The sequence below is a fragment of the Hippocampus guttulatus genome, chromosome 10 (genome assembly GCF_054856545.1).
Source record: "Hippocampus guttulatus isolate MCC_2025c chromosome 10, RoL_Hgut_1.0, whole genome shotgun sequence".
NCBI classification, from domain to species: Eukaryota; Metazoa; Chordata; class Actinopteri; order Syngnathiformes; family Syngnathidae; genus Hippocampus; species Hippocampus guttulatus.
Window position 1 is genome coordinate 12,538,731 of NC_141270.1, and position 18,514 is coordinate 12,557,244.

Sequence of the window (18,514 nt, forward strand, 5' to 3'; positions counted from 1 at the left end):
CCATTATAACGTACAGATTGATTTTTGTCCCTCGAGATGTTGTAAGGAGGTTCAACTGTACATCTCTCACTCAAAAAAATAGTTTGTGTTCACCCCAGCCAAAAATCTAAAGTGCAATACTTTATTTATTTCTCAATTTATTTACCTCTCGTCTTGGATCTGGACACAGAATTTCCGAGGAATTGTCTAAATGATTTGTCCTGAAAGGTGCCGTTTTTTGAGCGGTGCCGCATTATCTTCGTGTAGAATTAAAACCAAACCGCTAGATGTCACTCTTGCAGTACATGTTCCCGTCAGGAGTTGGGAGCTGATCCTCAGTCAGATTATACAGCAGTACAGTGTAGGCCAGGGGTGTCCAAACCTTTTCGTTTGAGGGTTGCATACAGAAAATGGAAGGGTGAAAGGGCCTCTTTAAAACTTCAACCTTTTGAAACACGATAAAGTCAGTCAAGAAAGCAATTATATATTGTTTGTGTTGTCTACTTTAATTCATCAGCGTTCTGTTAGATTTCTGTTAAACATCTTGAGGCAAATAGTTGAGGATTTTTACAAGTTTTTGGGATGGCCAACAGCTCCAATATTGTAAATAGAATAGTGTGATGCATTGCGTCCTTTGGAGCGCTCATTGGAGTCACGTGATCCAGCGCGTCTCGTGCACCGCTTCCTTAGCAACGCGTAGCTGGACCCGGAAGTACTTGCTGACGCTTCGGCTAACCGGCTAACGTGACAAGTGACAGGGACGCCTGTCCGAGTTGCCAGTTTAAGTAGTTCAATTAGCGTTGGTACGTGTTAAGGACATGTCATACAACTGTTGTTTTGCTGGTGGGGGACTAGTATAAATTGTAAGTTGACGTTGTTTTGTTTGTATGTTGGTGAACTGTTAGCTCGCTGTTGCAACTCTAAGCTTTCTTAGCAAGTTATTTTGACTGCAATGCGCCATCTTATTTACGATTGGAACTGTTCTTAAGACGAACTGACCAAGCGTTACACTTCAACTTTGAAAGTCGGCCACGTCGTTGCTGTAAAACTACATCTCTCTCTCTCTCTCTCAGAAATGTATAAACACAAATATTTGAATGGCAGCTTCTGTTGGTTCAAAACATGTCCTTACAGCATTAATAACGCATTTACACATGCGTAAGTGCATTTTTGGAACATGTTGCTGGCATCAAATTCATGAGTGAATATTTGCAACAAAAAAAACACAATAACATTTATCAGTTTGTGCATTAAGTATCTTATCTTATCTTTCTAGTGTATCCAATTGAAAATTGGTTGAAAAGGATTTGCAAATCACTGGATTCTGCTTTTATTTACATTTGCACAACGTCCCAACTTCACTGGAATTGGGCCATGCACATATCAACACTACTGACTTTAGGAGCTGCCATAGTGTAACATTTGGATTGCCTTTTGCCTCAACAGGTGTATCATCAGAATGTTTGCCTCACGCGCACATGATGGGCCATGATCGGCTTGTCAAATTATGCAAGGGTTATGGAAAGTCTACAAAATTCTGCTGAAGAGCAACAATACACTTTTTACAAGGACAGCTCAAGGCCCAACAAACAGGAATCAACCAACAATTCCAAACCAGGTGTCGGTGGATTTGTTTTAGTGCATGCAGGTAAGTTGTGTGGAGTCCATTTACTTTTTGGTAAAATAAATTGAAATGTTAGGTTAAGGGGTTTACACATCTGTCTCACAGTTCTTCGGATCGAAGTTTGAATCTCAGTCCTGAGTTAGCATGTTATCCCTGTGCTTGCAAGGGTTTTTTTTAGGTACTTTGGCTTCATCCCACATTCCAAATACACCCATGTTGCATTAAATGAAGACTTTAATTTTCTTTAAGTGTTAATTGTTGTTTGTTAATATGTTCACCCGTGATTGTCTGGTGAGCAGTAAGGTTATATGCTGCCTCCTGCCCAAATCAGCTCCACCTGACCCATAATTTTAATGGGAACAAGTGCTGTAAAAAATGCTGGAGGGATAGATTTGCGGTCAATCAAGTTTGTTGTAATTGTCATAAAACACTTCTCTTTCATTGGGGACAAAATAGAGTTGAATCATGAAGACTCTTTGGACATTCTGTTAATTGGTAAATTATTTTTATGTACAATTGCGCTCATGTCTTTTCAGGTGCAGGTTACCATTCAGAATCCAAGGCGAAGGAGTACAAGCATGTATGCAAAAGAGCTTGCCAGCAAGTAAGTCTATTCCTCTCAACATCCATCCATCCATTTTCTAATCCGCTTATCCTCACGTGGGTAGTTGGCACGCTGGAGCCTATCCCAGCAGTCTTTGGGCATTAGGCGGGGTACACGCTGAACTGGTTGCCAGCCAATCACATGTATCCTTATTTCCATAATTTCCTGCACAGAAAATGGTAACCTATCCAAAGTGGACGTACTTTGAATCTTTTGAATAAAGCAACTTTTGAATCATTTTGTTCCCAAACTTTTTTTTTTTTTTTTTTTTTGCCTCTTGAAGATGTCACCCTCTTACTTTCAGTTAACATTACTTTTCAAATAATAAATTCAATCCCCACAACCTTAAAACAAACACCTACTTCCGTCATCATCTTTCACTTTTGTCAACATCGATGAAAAATGAATGAAGCATGAATGTTCAGACACAATCAAGTCAAGTCAAGTCAACTGTATTTATAGAGCACTTTCAAACAGCCATCGCTGCATACAAAGTGGAGCAATTTAACATGCACAATAAACAGTAAGACAAATCGGTAATAAAGGCGGTAGAAAGCACCAAACAGTAAAACCAAGAACAAATCTAAGTCATGCTGAGTCGAATGCCAAAGAATACAATCAGTGGTGTACAAAATCGGTGGCACGTTGTTTCACTTTGAATGTCATATATTTATAGTTCAGTGTTTTTAATTTGAACATGAAATATCAATCTCATATTTTACAAAGGGAGGTATGTCAGAACAATGTTATTGACAAGGTAACACTGTCTTATCATTTCAGGCTGTGGATCAGCTCAAAGCAGGAGCACTTGCAGTTGAAGCCGTGGCTGCCGCACTGGTTGAGCTTGAGGTTGGTTTGTAATAATTCAGCGTTTTAGTTTGTTCTGAAAATGGATATGGACTAACTGTTTTTATTTACTAATAAATGAGCATCCAACAACAAAAAAAACCCTCATTGCAAATAACTGCTAAGTTTAAATGACCACATATTTCTAAAATAGCCGTTTTGTTCTTCAATTTCCCATGCATGTGCATATATCCTGTTGCATGATATAAGTTGCTCAGGCAAGGGTTGGAAAAAAGAAAAATGAATTTCATGATCTCTGCAGGCGCAAGAAGGTACCCTTACCTAAATGCTTTGTCCTAAGTCTTTTATTTGAAGTTTGTTGCAAAAGACTGCAAATACATCAGCCATGCCCTAACATTCTGCATGTTAGTCAATGAATGATGAATTCATGAAAATTCTTTTAAAAATACTCCAAAGAAAGTTGTGAGAAATTCCAACTATTTTTCTCATTCACCATGAAGAAAATCATAAACTATGAGTAATGGAACAAGCCAAAACAGCCACTGATCTTTGAGATTATCGTTAAACCATTGTCAATGCATTCCGGTCAAATATAATTAGCATATTCTATGTGTTCCCAGGACTCTCCTTTTACAAATGCAGGTATGGGTTCCAACATAAATTTGTCTGGAGAAATAGAGTGTGATGCCTGTATCATGGATGGGAAATCACTGCATTATGGAGCTGTCGGTGCTATTAGTGGTAGGTACCTTCTCAATAGAATATATTGAATGCTCACTTATATTACTCCCTCCGGGTGGGCTGTATTCAATATTGTCATTCAAGTCGTAAGAGTATAAGCAGATAGATTTGTAAACATGAGTTTGTATAAAATCATTGACTCAATTTTCATACCATCATTCCAGGTATTAAAAACCCTGTTTTAGTTGCAAATCGACTGCTGAGCGAAGCACAGAAAGGGAAACTTTCAGCCGGCAGAATACCCCCCTGGTGAATATCATAATCCTCAATTACTTTGTCACCATTGTGACGACATTGCATTTGTACTTTTTGGTCAGTATCAATGATTTCTTTGCCAGCTTTTTAGTGGGAAGGGGTGCACACGACTGGGCCATTAGCCATGGTGTTCCACCCTGCCCGTCAGAGAAAATGGCCACCAGTGAGTATTTTTCCACTGCTTCTCAAGCAGTGTTCTCGCACGAGCTGAAAGCTACTCGAGATTCCACACAGATGAATCTGGATGTGTTGTTGCAGACAAATCTGAGTATTTATTTACTTATTTTTAAATCACACACAGAGTTCAGTTTATCTGCATATAAGCGGAACAAAAGAAAGATGGAGCTGGCTGAGAAAATGGACCCAGGACATAATCAAACAAAGAGAAGACGACAATCAAGTAGAAATGTGAGTAGGATTATATTATTCATATTGAGGAAGAGAAAAACTTTAATGATGCAGTAAGTGAGGTGTGTTCTCCCACATAAGATCTCAAGTTGCTCCATGAAGGGAATGGAGTTAGCAGACTATGTACAGACTTCTCCAAAAAGTGATGCTAGTGTTGACAGTGAGTAGTGCAAAGTTTTATTGCAGTGAGCACCACAACTGGAGACTGATTTGATGAGTTAAGCTAAAAAGCAGCTGAACGGAGAGTAAGTTTGCTTCCAACCCACAAGTGGTGCTAACCACATACAGAAGAGAGTGGGAGAGTCTTATTTTTAATATTAATTATGTAAAATAGACTGTACCATGTGAACTTCCATTGTCAGATGTTGCTAAAAGGTACCACCTTCAAACAAGAATGATTGTCTATCGAGTTCAGTAACAGCTCTCATCAACATGACACACATGCTTATATCTTATATTTTATATTGCATTCTGTACTGTGTACAGTTCATTAAAAATGTATTTGTGCATGCAAATACTTCATGTTTTGTTTTGGGGTTTTTCTACTTTCTTCCCTCCAAATGTTGCTGCTGTAGATTGCGTATTTATCCATTGTGAGACAAATAAAGGTGTTCTTATCTATCTTATCTTATCCTTATCTTATGAATGGCATCTGTTCACTAAACAACAACAGTGTAGTTGTGCCAATTGTTAGTTTTCTCTTCTTGTAGCAAGGCAAAAACTGCAGGCAAAAATGCTTGAGATTCTGTACACAAATATATGCAGTAAATAAAGAAGTGAATTAAATAGACATAATGCTCCATTTTATGATCAGATCTGAATTTTTTTTAACATTCACTGATCGGTGATTAGCCTCCAAAGTCCTGATCGTATTACGTCTAGTTTGACAATTTGAATCCACGTCAACCTTCCTGTGAGGAGTTTGTATGTTTTCCCTATGCTTGCATGGGTTTTCACCGGCTTCTGGCTTTCACTGGCTTCCTTCCACATTCCAAAAACATGTTTGGTTCACCGGACACTTTAAATATGTGAATGGTTATTTGTGTTAATGTGCCTTGCAATTATTGTAGCTGGCGAACGGGTGCAGGGGATACCCCGCTTCTTGCTTGAAGTGTCCAGTTCACCCATGACTCTGATGAGGTTAAACCTTCAAGAAAATGGATGGATGAAATTTATAATTGCACATATTGCGTATGCTTATACATCAAGCCTTTTTTTAACCTTGTCTTCAAATGGCCTGGCCCAGCTGTCAGTTTCCAAAATGGATTGTTTTCAGTTTCTGCTCAGGATTAGAAATGCATCACATACCGTCGTAATGGCTTGATTTGCAGCCTTGTGAGGGTTGTAGCCAATCATGCCGGGGGCAAACTGCAATCGGGGAGAACGGACGTCATAATGAATGAAATTTGAAGAGCATGAAAGAGTGATTCATACAATGCTTGTAAAATACACTATGTAATCTATTTCCAATGAAGCACTTGCATAGTTTGTAAAACACAAGTCTCTTTCCAGACGCTTCCTTTATATACACTATACTTGTATACTGATGGACTGATTGTACTGAAGTTCCTGTTCAGCGTCACAGGAACAGACTGATCATGACAATAACATTTGCTCATACCATACCATTTGTTCCAGCTAGATCAACGATCAAGTAGACAGTTTACACATTTTACAAGCATTTTACACATATCAAACAATTCTTGGCGGCTAATCTTTTCCTGTGGTGTAGGAAAATTGTTCGGAGTGCCTTGATACTGTTGGAGCCGTTGTCGTTGACATGCAAGGCAATGTAGCTGCAGCGGTTTCCAGTGGAGGTCTGGCCATGAAACATCCAGGCAGGGTTGGCCAGGTAATGGAGTTTGTGCCTTTTTAGTTGTGTGAATGTTGTGAGACATGTTTTCATGATAATGGTTTAGTGGACCAAAAAGAGCTCTCTTCATCTCATTGTGGATAGCTGCTGAAAATCAAGTCATTTGCTGTACATTTACATTGAGTGTGTGGATTGTTATGGTATGTTGCCATTTGGCCTTGTAACATCATGGAAAAAAAATAAATCAAATTTCCTGCCAAAGAAAAAAATAACAAGATTGAGTTGATAAAAATAAGTCCTGCTTGAAGCTACTCCAATCATTTTTTTAAATACGTGCAGTCATGGCAAAAGTTTTGACATTACAACTTTGTGTTTCACTTAACTTTTCAAGTTTGGGATTCACATTGTTTCTTTGTTGCAATGAGCAACATTTGAGTCACTAACCCAAAAAAAAAAAAAAAACACTTCGGCCACGACTATATCAAACAAATTAACTTGATATTTTACCCTTTCTTTAAAAAAACAAAACAATCGAGACTTACTAAGAAATTTTGCAGGAATGAAGCATTGACTTGTCCGAAAAATGCGACATATCAACCGTTATTTTTGCTTCTCAAGCCTTTATATTATCTTCTTTTCTCAGGCTGCTCATTATGGATGTGGCTGCTGGGCTGAAAATGCGTGTAACATGAACCCATACTCTACAGCAGTGAGTACCTCAGGTATAACACGCCACTCTATCTACTACCTTCAACTTTGTGCATGAGTCTGCACCTCTTCCGATGATGTGTAGCGTTTACCACAAGCCCCACGATATGAATCAGAACCAGATATTCTATTTGAATCTGTTATTTAGCTTCAGTGAGTCAAACTTTAAAAGGCTTGATAATTCTTTCCGATGACCTCCAACCATTCCTGTTGAGTGATTTTCATCAGTCACTTCCTCGGATGATTAAGTCATCTTTCTCCGCTCTCTGTTAGTCATCTGCAGGCCAGGTGCCTTGCAAGGCACTTAGAATTTACAGTGACATTCAACACAGGTCACCTGCAACGGATAAAAAATATGTGTAGCCACTGTAGTGCAGCACAATTGTTTTAGAGCTGTCTTGTACATTAAAGATTAACAGATTCTTTCTCCCTGAAATGAATGCCATAGACTTAATTCCATGAAAGTGACTTTCACTGGAATTTTTGCTTTTGCGTTCACTCACCATTGGGCTTTAAAAGCATAGATTTTGGACAATTGAACTAATGAATGAATAAATAATGTAGTTATTTATTTATCCATGTAGAAATGTCAAATAGAATCCCCTGCGTCCTGATTTTAAGTGGAAATTTTTTTAACCAGCGTTAAATTTACAGTAGTTTATTTCCCACTGTTAATACACTATTGAAGATGATGAAGTGTATGTACAGTATTATGTAGCGATGTATGATAACTATATCAGGCTGATATTGGGGGCAGGGGGATGACATCACTTGTATCGTTCCGATATCAGGAAAATGGGCTGATATTGAAACCCACCTTTAATACGGTAGTATTGGTTAATGTCCAAGCTTCTGCTGCATGACATTGGAGGTAACAAGGGGTCACTCCACGCAACTTGAGAATTCAACAGTGAACTGTTTGTCAACATGGCTAATAGTTTTCCCAGAGCAGTCTTTTTGAATTCAGGGCCGAGGCTGTGCCCAAATTTCACAATGTGGCAAGTGAAAACAAATTATAGGTATTACACGTATAACCAGCTGAAGTCTCCTCAACTCTGAAAACAATGTTTATGATGAATAGGTGAACTTGGGGTAAAGGTTTTCGCAAGCGCACAACGCGTGCTAGGTCCCTTTCAAGAGTTCCGAAAGTAGCAAAACCATGCGACTGTACATCGTCACTGACCACTTTTTTAACTTTTCATCCTCTGACCGCGCTACATTCGTAGGAATAGGAAGCGGATTGAAATCTTTTATTCTCTCAAACCGCAACAACAGATATACAGTATTTGTAGAATACCAAAACAACCCTTATAGGTTTTGCTGAATCAGGAAGTCATTGGCATCGGTGGGAAAACAACAACACACTTATTGTGCATCCCTATTATGCACTACTGTGTTTCCACCACATCCTCTCTTTCCTTGTAATGTTGCTCAGTTTCTGATGTTGGTTACAAATTTTTATGGGTATGCTGAGGGGATGGCGCGCAGAATGTGTGTTCCAGTACATCACCTGTTTTTCATTTCCCCGCATGAAAGCCAGCCCCATCAAAAGAACGAAGAAAAACAATAGTTTTCATGCTGACCAAGGGGACGTTTTGATCCTTTGTCATTCACTTGGTCCCTCACCGCACTCCCCTCTATTATGTTTTGATTTGTAATATGTCACTCGTACTTTGTTATGGCCTTTAAAAGAAGAGTTTTTCACCGCTTACTCTTGCTGCTGCTGGCTGTCACACGTGACTCATGGATTTTTCTGCATTGTATCCGGATGGTGCTTAATCGACCTAGTTTTGCTGTCTTTGTATTGCCGTGATGATCACTCTTGAATCGCTTTACCGTACACACAGTACAAAAGCCGATGCACCAGGCCAATCTGACATTCTGCTCTTATTAGAAAGGAAAACGACTTTGCACCGGTCCAGGCATATGCTCCCTACAGGTGCAGAAATGTTATGCAGAAACTTGATATTTTGTGCGGCTTTTGTTTGCGTTTAGAAAAACGTGGCAATTCCCTCAACGAGGTTTAACACATTGCCACGACACATCTTGTTTTCATCTGTGAGTTAATCTAGAAATGACTGCATTCATATTTCCCTTTTCTTTGCAGCAACAAGACACAAATGTGCTCATTTTAATTTTGGTATTAAACTATAAGTAGCAATATTTTCCCAGATTGGTGATGTTTTGCCTTCCAAGTTTTAGATCGTAATTTCAGACACTTATGCCAGTGGCCCTATGCTTTTCACAGATCCTTCGCTTCAAGTGTTTGCACTTTGTTTTTGTTTCACTCCTTGGACGTGATACCCTTAACCACATGTAACAAGAGCAAACAGCTTTAAAATAATTCAGAGCTTTTGGCAAGAATAACATGTTCACACTCAGTTTTATACACAGCTTTCATGTATCCCACATATTTCTTTTCCTGGAATTTAAGAATAGGGAAATATACAACGTGTCAGACTTTATAGATAAAGTTGTTAGTGTTACATTTGGCAGGTGGTCGCTCGTGTTCACCAACATCTGTTTTATTTTAACCCCTTACTATTAGCCAGTGGTGCAGTAATAATATTAACCATATTTCCTTTTTGTTTACCAAGCATATTTTCGTACTACATGAGCACACACCTTAAACAAATGTGTTTATTAAAGAGATATATGAATTATCTTGAGAAGAAAAGTGTAAGTGCTTCGTTGTGATGTCAGAATGCAGTTAGCAAAAGAACCCCTTGCAAATGTCTTGAACATTTGTTGAATTAATGCAGGTGAGTTGGTTTAATATATTTAGTAGTGACTTTGTGTCTCCTGCAGGCTGTGGAGAGCATCTGATTCGCACCATGCTGGCACGGGAATGCTCCGCTGCCATGCAGTCGGAAGATGCCCATCAGGCCTTGCTTGAAGCTATGCAAAACAAGTTCATCAGTGAGTTGCACTTATGTAGATTTCATTAATATTTCTCAGTGATGGTATATGCATATGCAGATTTTTCAGCCAAGAACAAGTTTGTGGAAAAACAATCATTTTCGAGCAGCATTAACGGACAAATGTAGCAAACAGATGCTGCTGGATAGTCCCCATTGGGAAGACCAGTATCAAAAGAAAAGTCTTGGCATTCATTAACCCTAACCCTTTTGTTTTCTTTCTTCTCTACTTTTCACTGTTTCAACTTGTACCCCAAACGCCCTACACATCGTGGTTGATGGTTGACGTTTTCAAGATGTTTTCAGTGAATCTTCATGTGAATCTTTAATTTGTTTTACTTCTCAGAGGTCTTCCATGTTATAAAGTTTGCCGTGGTGTATTCAGCCAGTGACTGTGAGTCTGTACCACTTTAGACTCTGCCATTAATCAATAGCACTGAAATATTTGGACCACTTATATGAAACAAGTTCATTCAGATATCCTCGTTTGAACAATGCGCCATAAATCCTGCTGGAGCTTCAGTAATGGTTCCTATCATGTGAAGCCCTCCCACTCAGATTCTATCACATATTTTCTTTTTGCGTCGGCTCTCCAGCAAAAAGGGTTTCTCATCACAGACATTTCCTAAGACGAGCTAAAATAATGTACACATCCAACAATTTATGACAATGGATGGCTAAATAATGGTATTCATCAAGGCATCCCGCCTTGATGATTACCATTTAACACTTTGCCGCGATGCTTTTGGACAAGCATCAGCCTTTCAAGTTGTGGAATGTACATATAATTCGTTTTTGGGGTTTTTTTTCCTCTTAGCGTGTAGGCAAGTGTTTGACACATTTTAATTTGCACCAAAGGATCATCAGATACAAATCAATAAATCAGTTTTGTCTGTTATTCTTTGTTTCATGTGACATAGTAAAGAACCTTTGATACAGAATTCAAAATTTGCCACAAAAATATATCTTGCTCTTTGTACATTCAGGCTCACCATTTTTGGCCAGCGAAGATCGAGTTTTGGGTGGAGTAATCGTCTTACGGTGCTGCAGATGTGTGGAACCTCAGCCATCTACAAATGTTCAGGGTTCTCTAGGTGAGCTATGGGGTATTTCCATTCCTGGCCAGGCTTGGATTCCATGCCTCAGCTAAGGCCAGATAATAATATGGCCATAAATATTTACAATCTATCATCGGCCAATTAGATTGAAGGGAGGTTTGGGTTGGGTTAGTGGGGTGTGGTCAGGGAGGGGGTGTCTTCATTCTGGCTTTCCTGGCGGGTGGTCTGTTTTAACTTGCACAATCAGGCTCCGGTTTCACACACTTCATCTCAGATCTCACGCAGACCTCCCACTACGGCATCAAATGCTAATCTTCAGACAAACAGGCCTGCTGAATGTGTCTCAGTTTGGCTGATTGGATCTGCTTTCTTTACCTGGAGCTGGGTTTTTTTGTTTTGTTTTGGTTTTTTTGGGGGGGGGGGGTTTGGCCAACTATAAACTGATTTGGGTTAGTATTGTTTGAATTCAGTAGCATTATGTGTTGTTATTTAAGCAACCCTGTTCTGTTTTGTGATTTTAAAAAAGTTGTATTGTGTCATTTTTTTTTTCATTTGTTCTTATATGTTTGCACAGTGGAGTTTCTTTGGAGCCATACCACAGAGAGCATGTGTGTAGGCTACATGTCTGCCCAAGATAGTAAAGCAAAGGTGAGCACTATTATACTGCCTCAACATGCTAATTATGTCCATTCAGTTTGATCAAAGTGTGTTGACACGACTTTCCTCCATTCAGTTTATCATTGACTTTACCTGGACAAGAGCAGTGTTTTCCAACCTATTTTGAGCCAAGGCAACCGTTTATATATACCACCAAACAAAAATGTCTCATACGCAGGTCAGTTCTGATCCTAATAGTGACCAGCACTCACCTAATCATAGGAAAACGTGCAGTTACCATGGAAACAAAATACAAAGTGAACCTCAAGCATTGGCAAGTCCTTCCAGAGGCATAAATTTGGCATCTGATTGATCCCAGTTTCCAGATGTGCTGTCCAAGCTTCTTTATCGTTGCACAAAGAAACATGCAAGCCTCAATGAAAGAGAGCAGCAGAAGAAAGACAGATCACGATACTTTTCTTTTGAATTGGTGAGATGACGTACAATGCTTGCTGGTAAAATCCATAATTTGGATGAAGCTTGTCAGAGATGGACTCTGGAGGGGTGGCCAAAAGCATATACAGTCTGTCCAAGGGCAGCAGGTGGTCGGGAATGAAGTGTAACGTCTGGAAATATTTGACTACAAAAGACAGCAGCCTCTTGCGCTGAGAGCAAGATACGGCTTTGTATATACTGTAACTTGAAGGTCAAGTTTCTTGTTTGGATTTCGGGCTGTCGAAATTAATGATGGGGATTTATGCACTGGAAAGTTGGTTAACCTTGTCAGTGCCTGGTCAGCGCACAGACGCGCACACGCAGTCAGGTGAGAACCCATTTGAACCATTTCTAGTCATTTTGGTGCCTTCATTGCTGGCCTCTTTGTTTCTTTTAATTAATTATTATAACATTAGCATTTCAGTCACATTTTTTAAGAAAGACAGACAATACTGTGAAATGCACTGCAGTTCGTGGACAAGAGGGTTTCTATACAGTGGATTCATGGCTTTGAGCACTGATCACATTGATTTGTTTGGCCGATGAATCTCCCACTCTGAATGAGGAGAGGCCACTGTTGTTCAAGGCTGGCTCAGATTTCAAAGTGTTGGTGCTATGACCTGCTGAGCACTGTTCCACCCCTCCTGACTTAACTTCATGAGGTCTGTCTGTCTTGGTACAGCGCCTCCCTTTCAGGCATTAAATACATTCAAAAAGATGGTAATGTCTTGTGAGTTGACAAAAGTAAAATTTCATATTGCTGAATTGTAAGAACGCAACGCTTGCTTTTGCGCCCAGATAATTATGTCTCTTGGTGATCAAGTATCAAGTACAACTTCATTGTCAAATGTAGATGACATTTCCTCCCTCCTAAACAGACAACAAGAGGAGCCGCTGCGGGTGCCCGCGCCGCCATCAATAGAACACTTAACATAAAATGACAAAATAATACAACACATAAAACAGACAGTTGGGCCATCTTAACCACTTTTCCTCCATTCACTTTGTTGTTTGAAGTAGTTAGATATCGATAGATGGTGATATACAGCACTTCACTTTTTTTTTTTTTTTTTTTTTTTTTTTTTTTTGCTACACCCATGTTATTCAACAACCCCATCCATAGCTTTTACAGCAAACGTTGCAGTGGTACTTCAGAGAGTGGTAAAGCAGCATGCTGAAGGAGTGAGGCTGCAACGCTTATATTTGCATCTGTTTCTTTTACCATCTGCATGCCAAAGCAGCTGGCCATGCAGTACTTCAAGCCAACATTGTGGGTGCGAAACAAAACTTGAGCCTTTGCTTCTCCGCTGGGCCTCGAAACGCTGCCAACACATTCTCCACTGAATGAATGCCAAAGTGAAGGGCATCTGTTTCCTCTCCAGTCTGTTTAAGTCACAGAAAAGGGCATCGATTAAAAGCTTTTGTTGTATAAGTGCCGTGTTGCCATACGCTTTTTAATGTGCGATGAGAAAATTGGAGATCTGTCAAGTATACCCATTATACTGTACAGTTCTTCCCTAATACACAGCTACAGTGATGAACATTTTTTATTACACTTTGAGAGTATTTTTGGGAGGCTGGTCAGTGGAGATTGTTGATATTCATCAGATACCCAAAGGGGACCTTCACTTTGTGTACTTTACTCCAGCACGGTTAACCCTTGCTCCCTTGGCCATCCATGGCACACATTCACTCTGTGCTGCACTCATCCATGTCAAACTACACCACTTCGGTCCGGTGGATTATCTCAAGTTGTTTTATTACTTTTATGCAAGGTGGTGTTTTTCATGAAAAATGATGGGAGAAAGGAGTCCATTCATTATATGACAGATCGAGGTTGGGCGCTTGTGAGTATGTTCCTGCACGATCAATCATGTTGGTCCCCAACCAGGGGTCACCAAAATATACCGCGCCTCGGCCTGCTTTGGAGCATTCAGATGAGACAAATGATCTACAATTTCATTTTTGGTGGTGGCCTAGTGCAGTTGAAATTGCATTTATTCAGTGTGAGCTCCTTTAAAAACATGTCACATTAGCGTAAAAATGGCTGCACCTATACACTGGATTGAGCCTCATACTTGAGCTGCATGGACAGGCAACTACACCCCCACCCCTTATCCCTGGATTTTCATCATTGTGCAGATGAAAGAGAAATGTAAAATATGTTGCCCCCCGCAGCCCACCCAGGCACTGTTCCCTCTTCCTGGACATCATTATCACTATAAAGCTTTTGCAAACTAAGGCCAGAGATAATCAGACAGCAAGTCCTTTTGATATTGTCTATTTTTTTAAATTATATCTTTTTTAATGACAAGTGTCTTTCATGCTTGTACATTTTGTTTTTGTTATCCATTTAGGCTCGGTAATAAATAGCACATGATTCAAAGAATGTGAAAGCCACAACAAAACCGTGACATAGTCAGCCTGCTAAAAGTGACTTTTGGCATACTCTCTGGACTTAGCATGTGACTTGTCTTGCCTCGAGAGGCATTCATCAAGTGTTTTGTTGCTCACAAATTCAGACCAACTATGTCTTTCATGCAATGTTTTGACCCAGCTTGTGTCTTGTCATGCGGTCGCATGCGCTGGGTGACAACTTGACAGCAAGCGCGCCGTTGGTTTGTAGCTCCCCATTTTCTGTTTACTCTGGAATGGTTCATTTCTTTAAGCCCACAAAGGTTCATCATCATGGAAGAAACATGTGTTCCATTGGCCATGATGCAACATTTTGAGATTTCTGGCTGTTGATGTGCATTTTAATAGACAATAGTGACTGTACTATTGTACAAGACAGCATCCATCACCTTCGGTGTTTATACATGGCTTGGCTACGGTGTGGTTATTGACAGACTAGAAATAAACACCCATCCTCCCTAAACCACAGAAGGAGACTTCCTTTGGAATCAGCAGCATGCTGTTCACATTGCAGTGTGCTTGCTCACTTATCCGGCCGCCTTTTTGTCCACCATGGTCATTGCCACCAATGTGAAAGTTTCAAAAAGTGGTTGACGGGTTGCATGCTAGTGTGTTGCTAATTTTTATAATGCATTGCCCCTATACTGTAAATTGTTGGAAATTCTGTAGTTTGCGTTGCTTTCTATTCAATTTAGTTTGAATTGTGAAGACTTCAAAGGCTCTCTTCTGACATGAAAGCACCTTAAGTTGATTAGGACTCAGCTTTGAACCTTCACTTGAAACAGATTTAAAATGGCTGTTCTCAAAACCCATCCACAAAAGATGAAGGGAATAAGATGAATACAGAAGTTTGTTTTGGAGGCATAATAACCCCCAAGAGTGTTGCCATGTGTGTGTGTGTGTGTGTGTGTGTGTGTGTGTGTGTGTGTGTGTGTGTGTGTGTGTGTGTGTGTGTGTGTGTGTGTACCCTTGTCCGGGTGATGTTCCAGTGTATGACAGTTGCCCCCGGGATGCCAGTGGCCAAAGTCTAGGACTTGACTAAAAGAATATTGTAGAGATGGACGGTCCTGCCTGAGATGTGATGTCAAGCCAATTCAGTGGCCTGTTGATTCTCTTCTCGTATCTGATATTATATTACTTTAGGATGGCAAACCTATCATCCAAATGTCATTTAACAGTTGAAACAGACAAATGAAGATGAAATATAACCTTGTGTTCCAGATCAAAAACATGGGCAAATGTCACACTGCGTTTATCAAACCAAAGTTGATTTGAGTCTGGACCGATGCGCAGCAGCTGTCTGGAGACTGACTAGGAGACTGCAAGACATCAAACGCTGCGCATTCTGAAAGTCTGATGCTCTGCTGCCTGAATTCTTCACAGTGGTCACATTTGATCAACAAACTGACCTGCTAGTATTTAATTCTTTAGCTCATCATTTCATTCTTTGATGGAAAGATGTCCTTTTGACAGTTTGCAGTGGACCAGCTGTCACTATGTCAAAAAAACCCTCGTCCGAGTTTGTTCTTGGATCTGACTCACTTCTGTCTCATTTGGATATGATGAGCGGTACATAGATTGGGCGGATGGTTTTAGTACCTCGATTTGATTGCCTTCTTTTTTTACCATTTTTGACAAAAATTCAGACTTCTTTCTTTGCCATTCTTCAACTCCAATGCATATAACTAAGTACTGGTGAAAAATACAGATTTTAAACACATTCTTAAGGCTTGATATTGATTTAGTCAAGACACGTGGTTGTGTTCATCACAGGAATGTCTAATGTTTGTAGCATCTTCATTTACTCTTAAATTATGAATCCGTGCATGTCAGTTTTATGTCACATTGCCTGTACATCTCATGTTGTTATCTTCTGTGCTCCTTCCAGACACACATATCCAGATTACCACCTGGGACAGTTCCTGGTCAGTCCTTGGCCATCGAAGGAGGTGTTTGTCGGCTGGTGAACACGGTGGATTGAGTCCCTTTCTACTTTGTTGTTTGGCTTCTCAAGCAATACTATACCCATTGTGCATTCTGATGCGTGATGCTGGAAACAATAAGCTTGGGTGGCTCACATGTTGTTTGTGCACTTGCAGGACTTCCATATGCACTTGGATTATACTTGATGCACTGTTGCCTTGATATGCCACATTTGATTTTTTTTTTTTCCTTTTTACTGTAGATGAGCTACGATTTTGAGGTGAACAGGGTGGATGTTATTTTGTTTTGCTTCACCAGTGAAACAATTTTGAAGGGATTTCAATACAAAATCTAATTTAGCTTAAAAATGCTTTCCAAGCACGATAGATGGAATTATGCACGTTGGAAAATTCCTGCTATGAAAGACAAATGTTAATTGTGAATAGTGTCATTGTGTCTGAATGTAAAATAATGATATTATTACTCTGATGAACACATTCAACATCTATGTAGTCTCACACACATCAAACCATATTGCACAGTAAAAAATAAAATAAAATCATATGCTTGGTTCTTAAGATCCTTTACAAACGGCATCGTTTATTCACAAATCACTGCATGTGCATCACCAAGAGTGCAGAACTGCATGCATGCACTTCCAGAGCTATGCTGATACTGTAGGACTCAGGTAGAATTTCAAGCTACAGCCAAGCCAACCATAAATAACTCCTATAGGTACAGTGAGAGGCAGATATTTTATCGATACGTGAAAAGGGGTAAACTAATGATCCAATGTATGCTTTCTAAAGCATATTTAAGTGGTGCTAGGAAGTTTTACTCGCAAAAGTCATGTTTCTGTTAGTATTCTTTATTAGTTATTGTTCAAGCCTCAAGACAAAATGGTGCTTGTATTTTGAGAAGGTGGTGTAAAACTGTACAAAATGCAGAATATCCTGATATTTGTGCAGCTTTCTACAGTGCTTCAGAAATGAATAAACTTTTATATTACCATGTCACTGTGTCTATCTTGAGAAACTTCAGGACTTGAGACATTTTCTTGGAATTGGACTGTTTCAACTCTGCCACAGGCAGCTATTTGGAGAACGGATTTTGTTTGCCCTGTGAAACAGTGTTTTATTCCTGTCAAAAATGTATAGTCTTGGAATAAATTGCATGCTGGTTGGAAAAGAGAACTCGACAGTCACCAGCATGTGCCGAACCTCATGGCTCAAGTATGTTGAGCAGCCCCAATTTTGGACATGTAAGCATTATAACCTTGCATTCTTTTACGCTTTTTTTTTTTAAGTTTCCAACTTTCCCGCCTACAAATATGAATGATTTATCGCGGGTTGTCAAAGAAAAACACTTAAGACTTCAAAAGACATGAGATTAAAGATGCATGAGTTTGATGGGGTCAAATGTCAAACCCATCCTTTTTGGGGTGAGGGGGCTTTTCCTGTTCTTTACCGTTGTCAAGGAATTTTCAGTTTTCCGATAACAGCTTTGCAGGGAATGAATGGGTCCAGTTGCCAACTTTGAATTTGTGTCCGTGTCCACTTGAGCACTTGAGTTAGATACCACTTTTTTTCAGACCGAGTACTTAACGTTTGAGTACTCAACTGATACTTCAGAAAGCCATTCAGTCTTTCAATTACAATGAAAATGTTTTACTACAATCAAATATTGTGAAGGAACACAACGTAGCAACTTTCCATGATTGTGGCATACATTTTAAGCACAGCACCTTGTAAGTCAGAAGTTGTCATTACTGACATTTTAACATCCAACTGCATGTTCTTCAACTACACCCTGTACCACAAGGTTGTGTGGCGCCTTAGACTGAACATTAGGGGGCACGATGTAAAAGGAGTTAACTGCATTTTTGCAGCTCTGCTTGACAAAGTAAACAGAATAAATCCCATAAAATCAACAAATAAATCATTGTAACCGCATGGTCATATAGTATGTTACCTAAACCATATAAATTCCCCCAATAATGTTTTAAAAACTATCCACACAAATGTCACATTAACTGTAACACAGATTCGTCTAATGACAGGTCAAGTTGTTACAAAACATTACATGCTAAAATACCAAACACAATATGAACTCCTATCAACAATTCCTCTCCCTCAAAGAAACACAACTAACCACTGTGTATGCTCACAA

At 39.6% G+C, this 18,514-nt stretch overlaps 1 protein-coding gene across 1 annotated transcript; it reads left to right on the plus strand.

The window, feature by feature from the left end:
- Positions 1–693: 693 nt before the first annotated feature.
- On the plus strand, positions 694–17,358 carry tasp1 (taspase, threonine aspartase, 1). Its single transcript, XM_086122537.1, has 14 exons — positions 694–842; positions 1,426–1,627; positions 2,140–2,207; positions 2,988–3,056; positions 3,635–3,755; positions 3,920–4,004; positions 4,094–4,173; positions 4,312–4,418; positions 6,151–6,270; positions 6,875–6,953; positions 9,748–9,858; positions 10,844–10,951; positions 11,490–11,563; positions 16,311–17,358. The coding sequence occupies exons 2-14, from the start codon at positions 1,468–1,470 to the stop codon at positions 16,401–16,403; spliced, it is 1,275 nt and encodes a 424-aa protein (XP_085978663.1). The 5' UTR covers positions 694–842; positions 1,426–1,467; the 3' UTR covers positions 16,404–17,358.
- Positions 17,359–18,514: the final 1,156 nt, after the last annotated feature.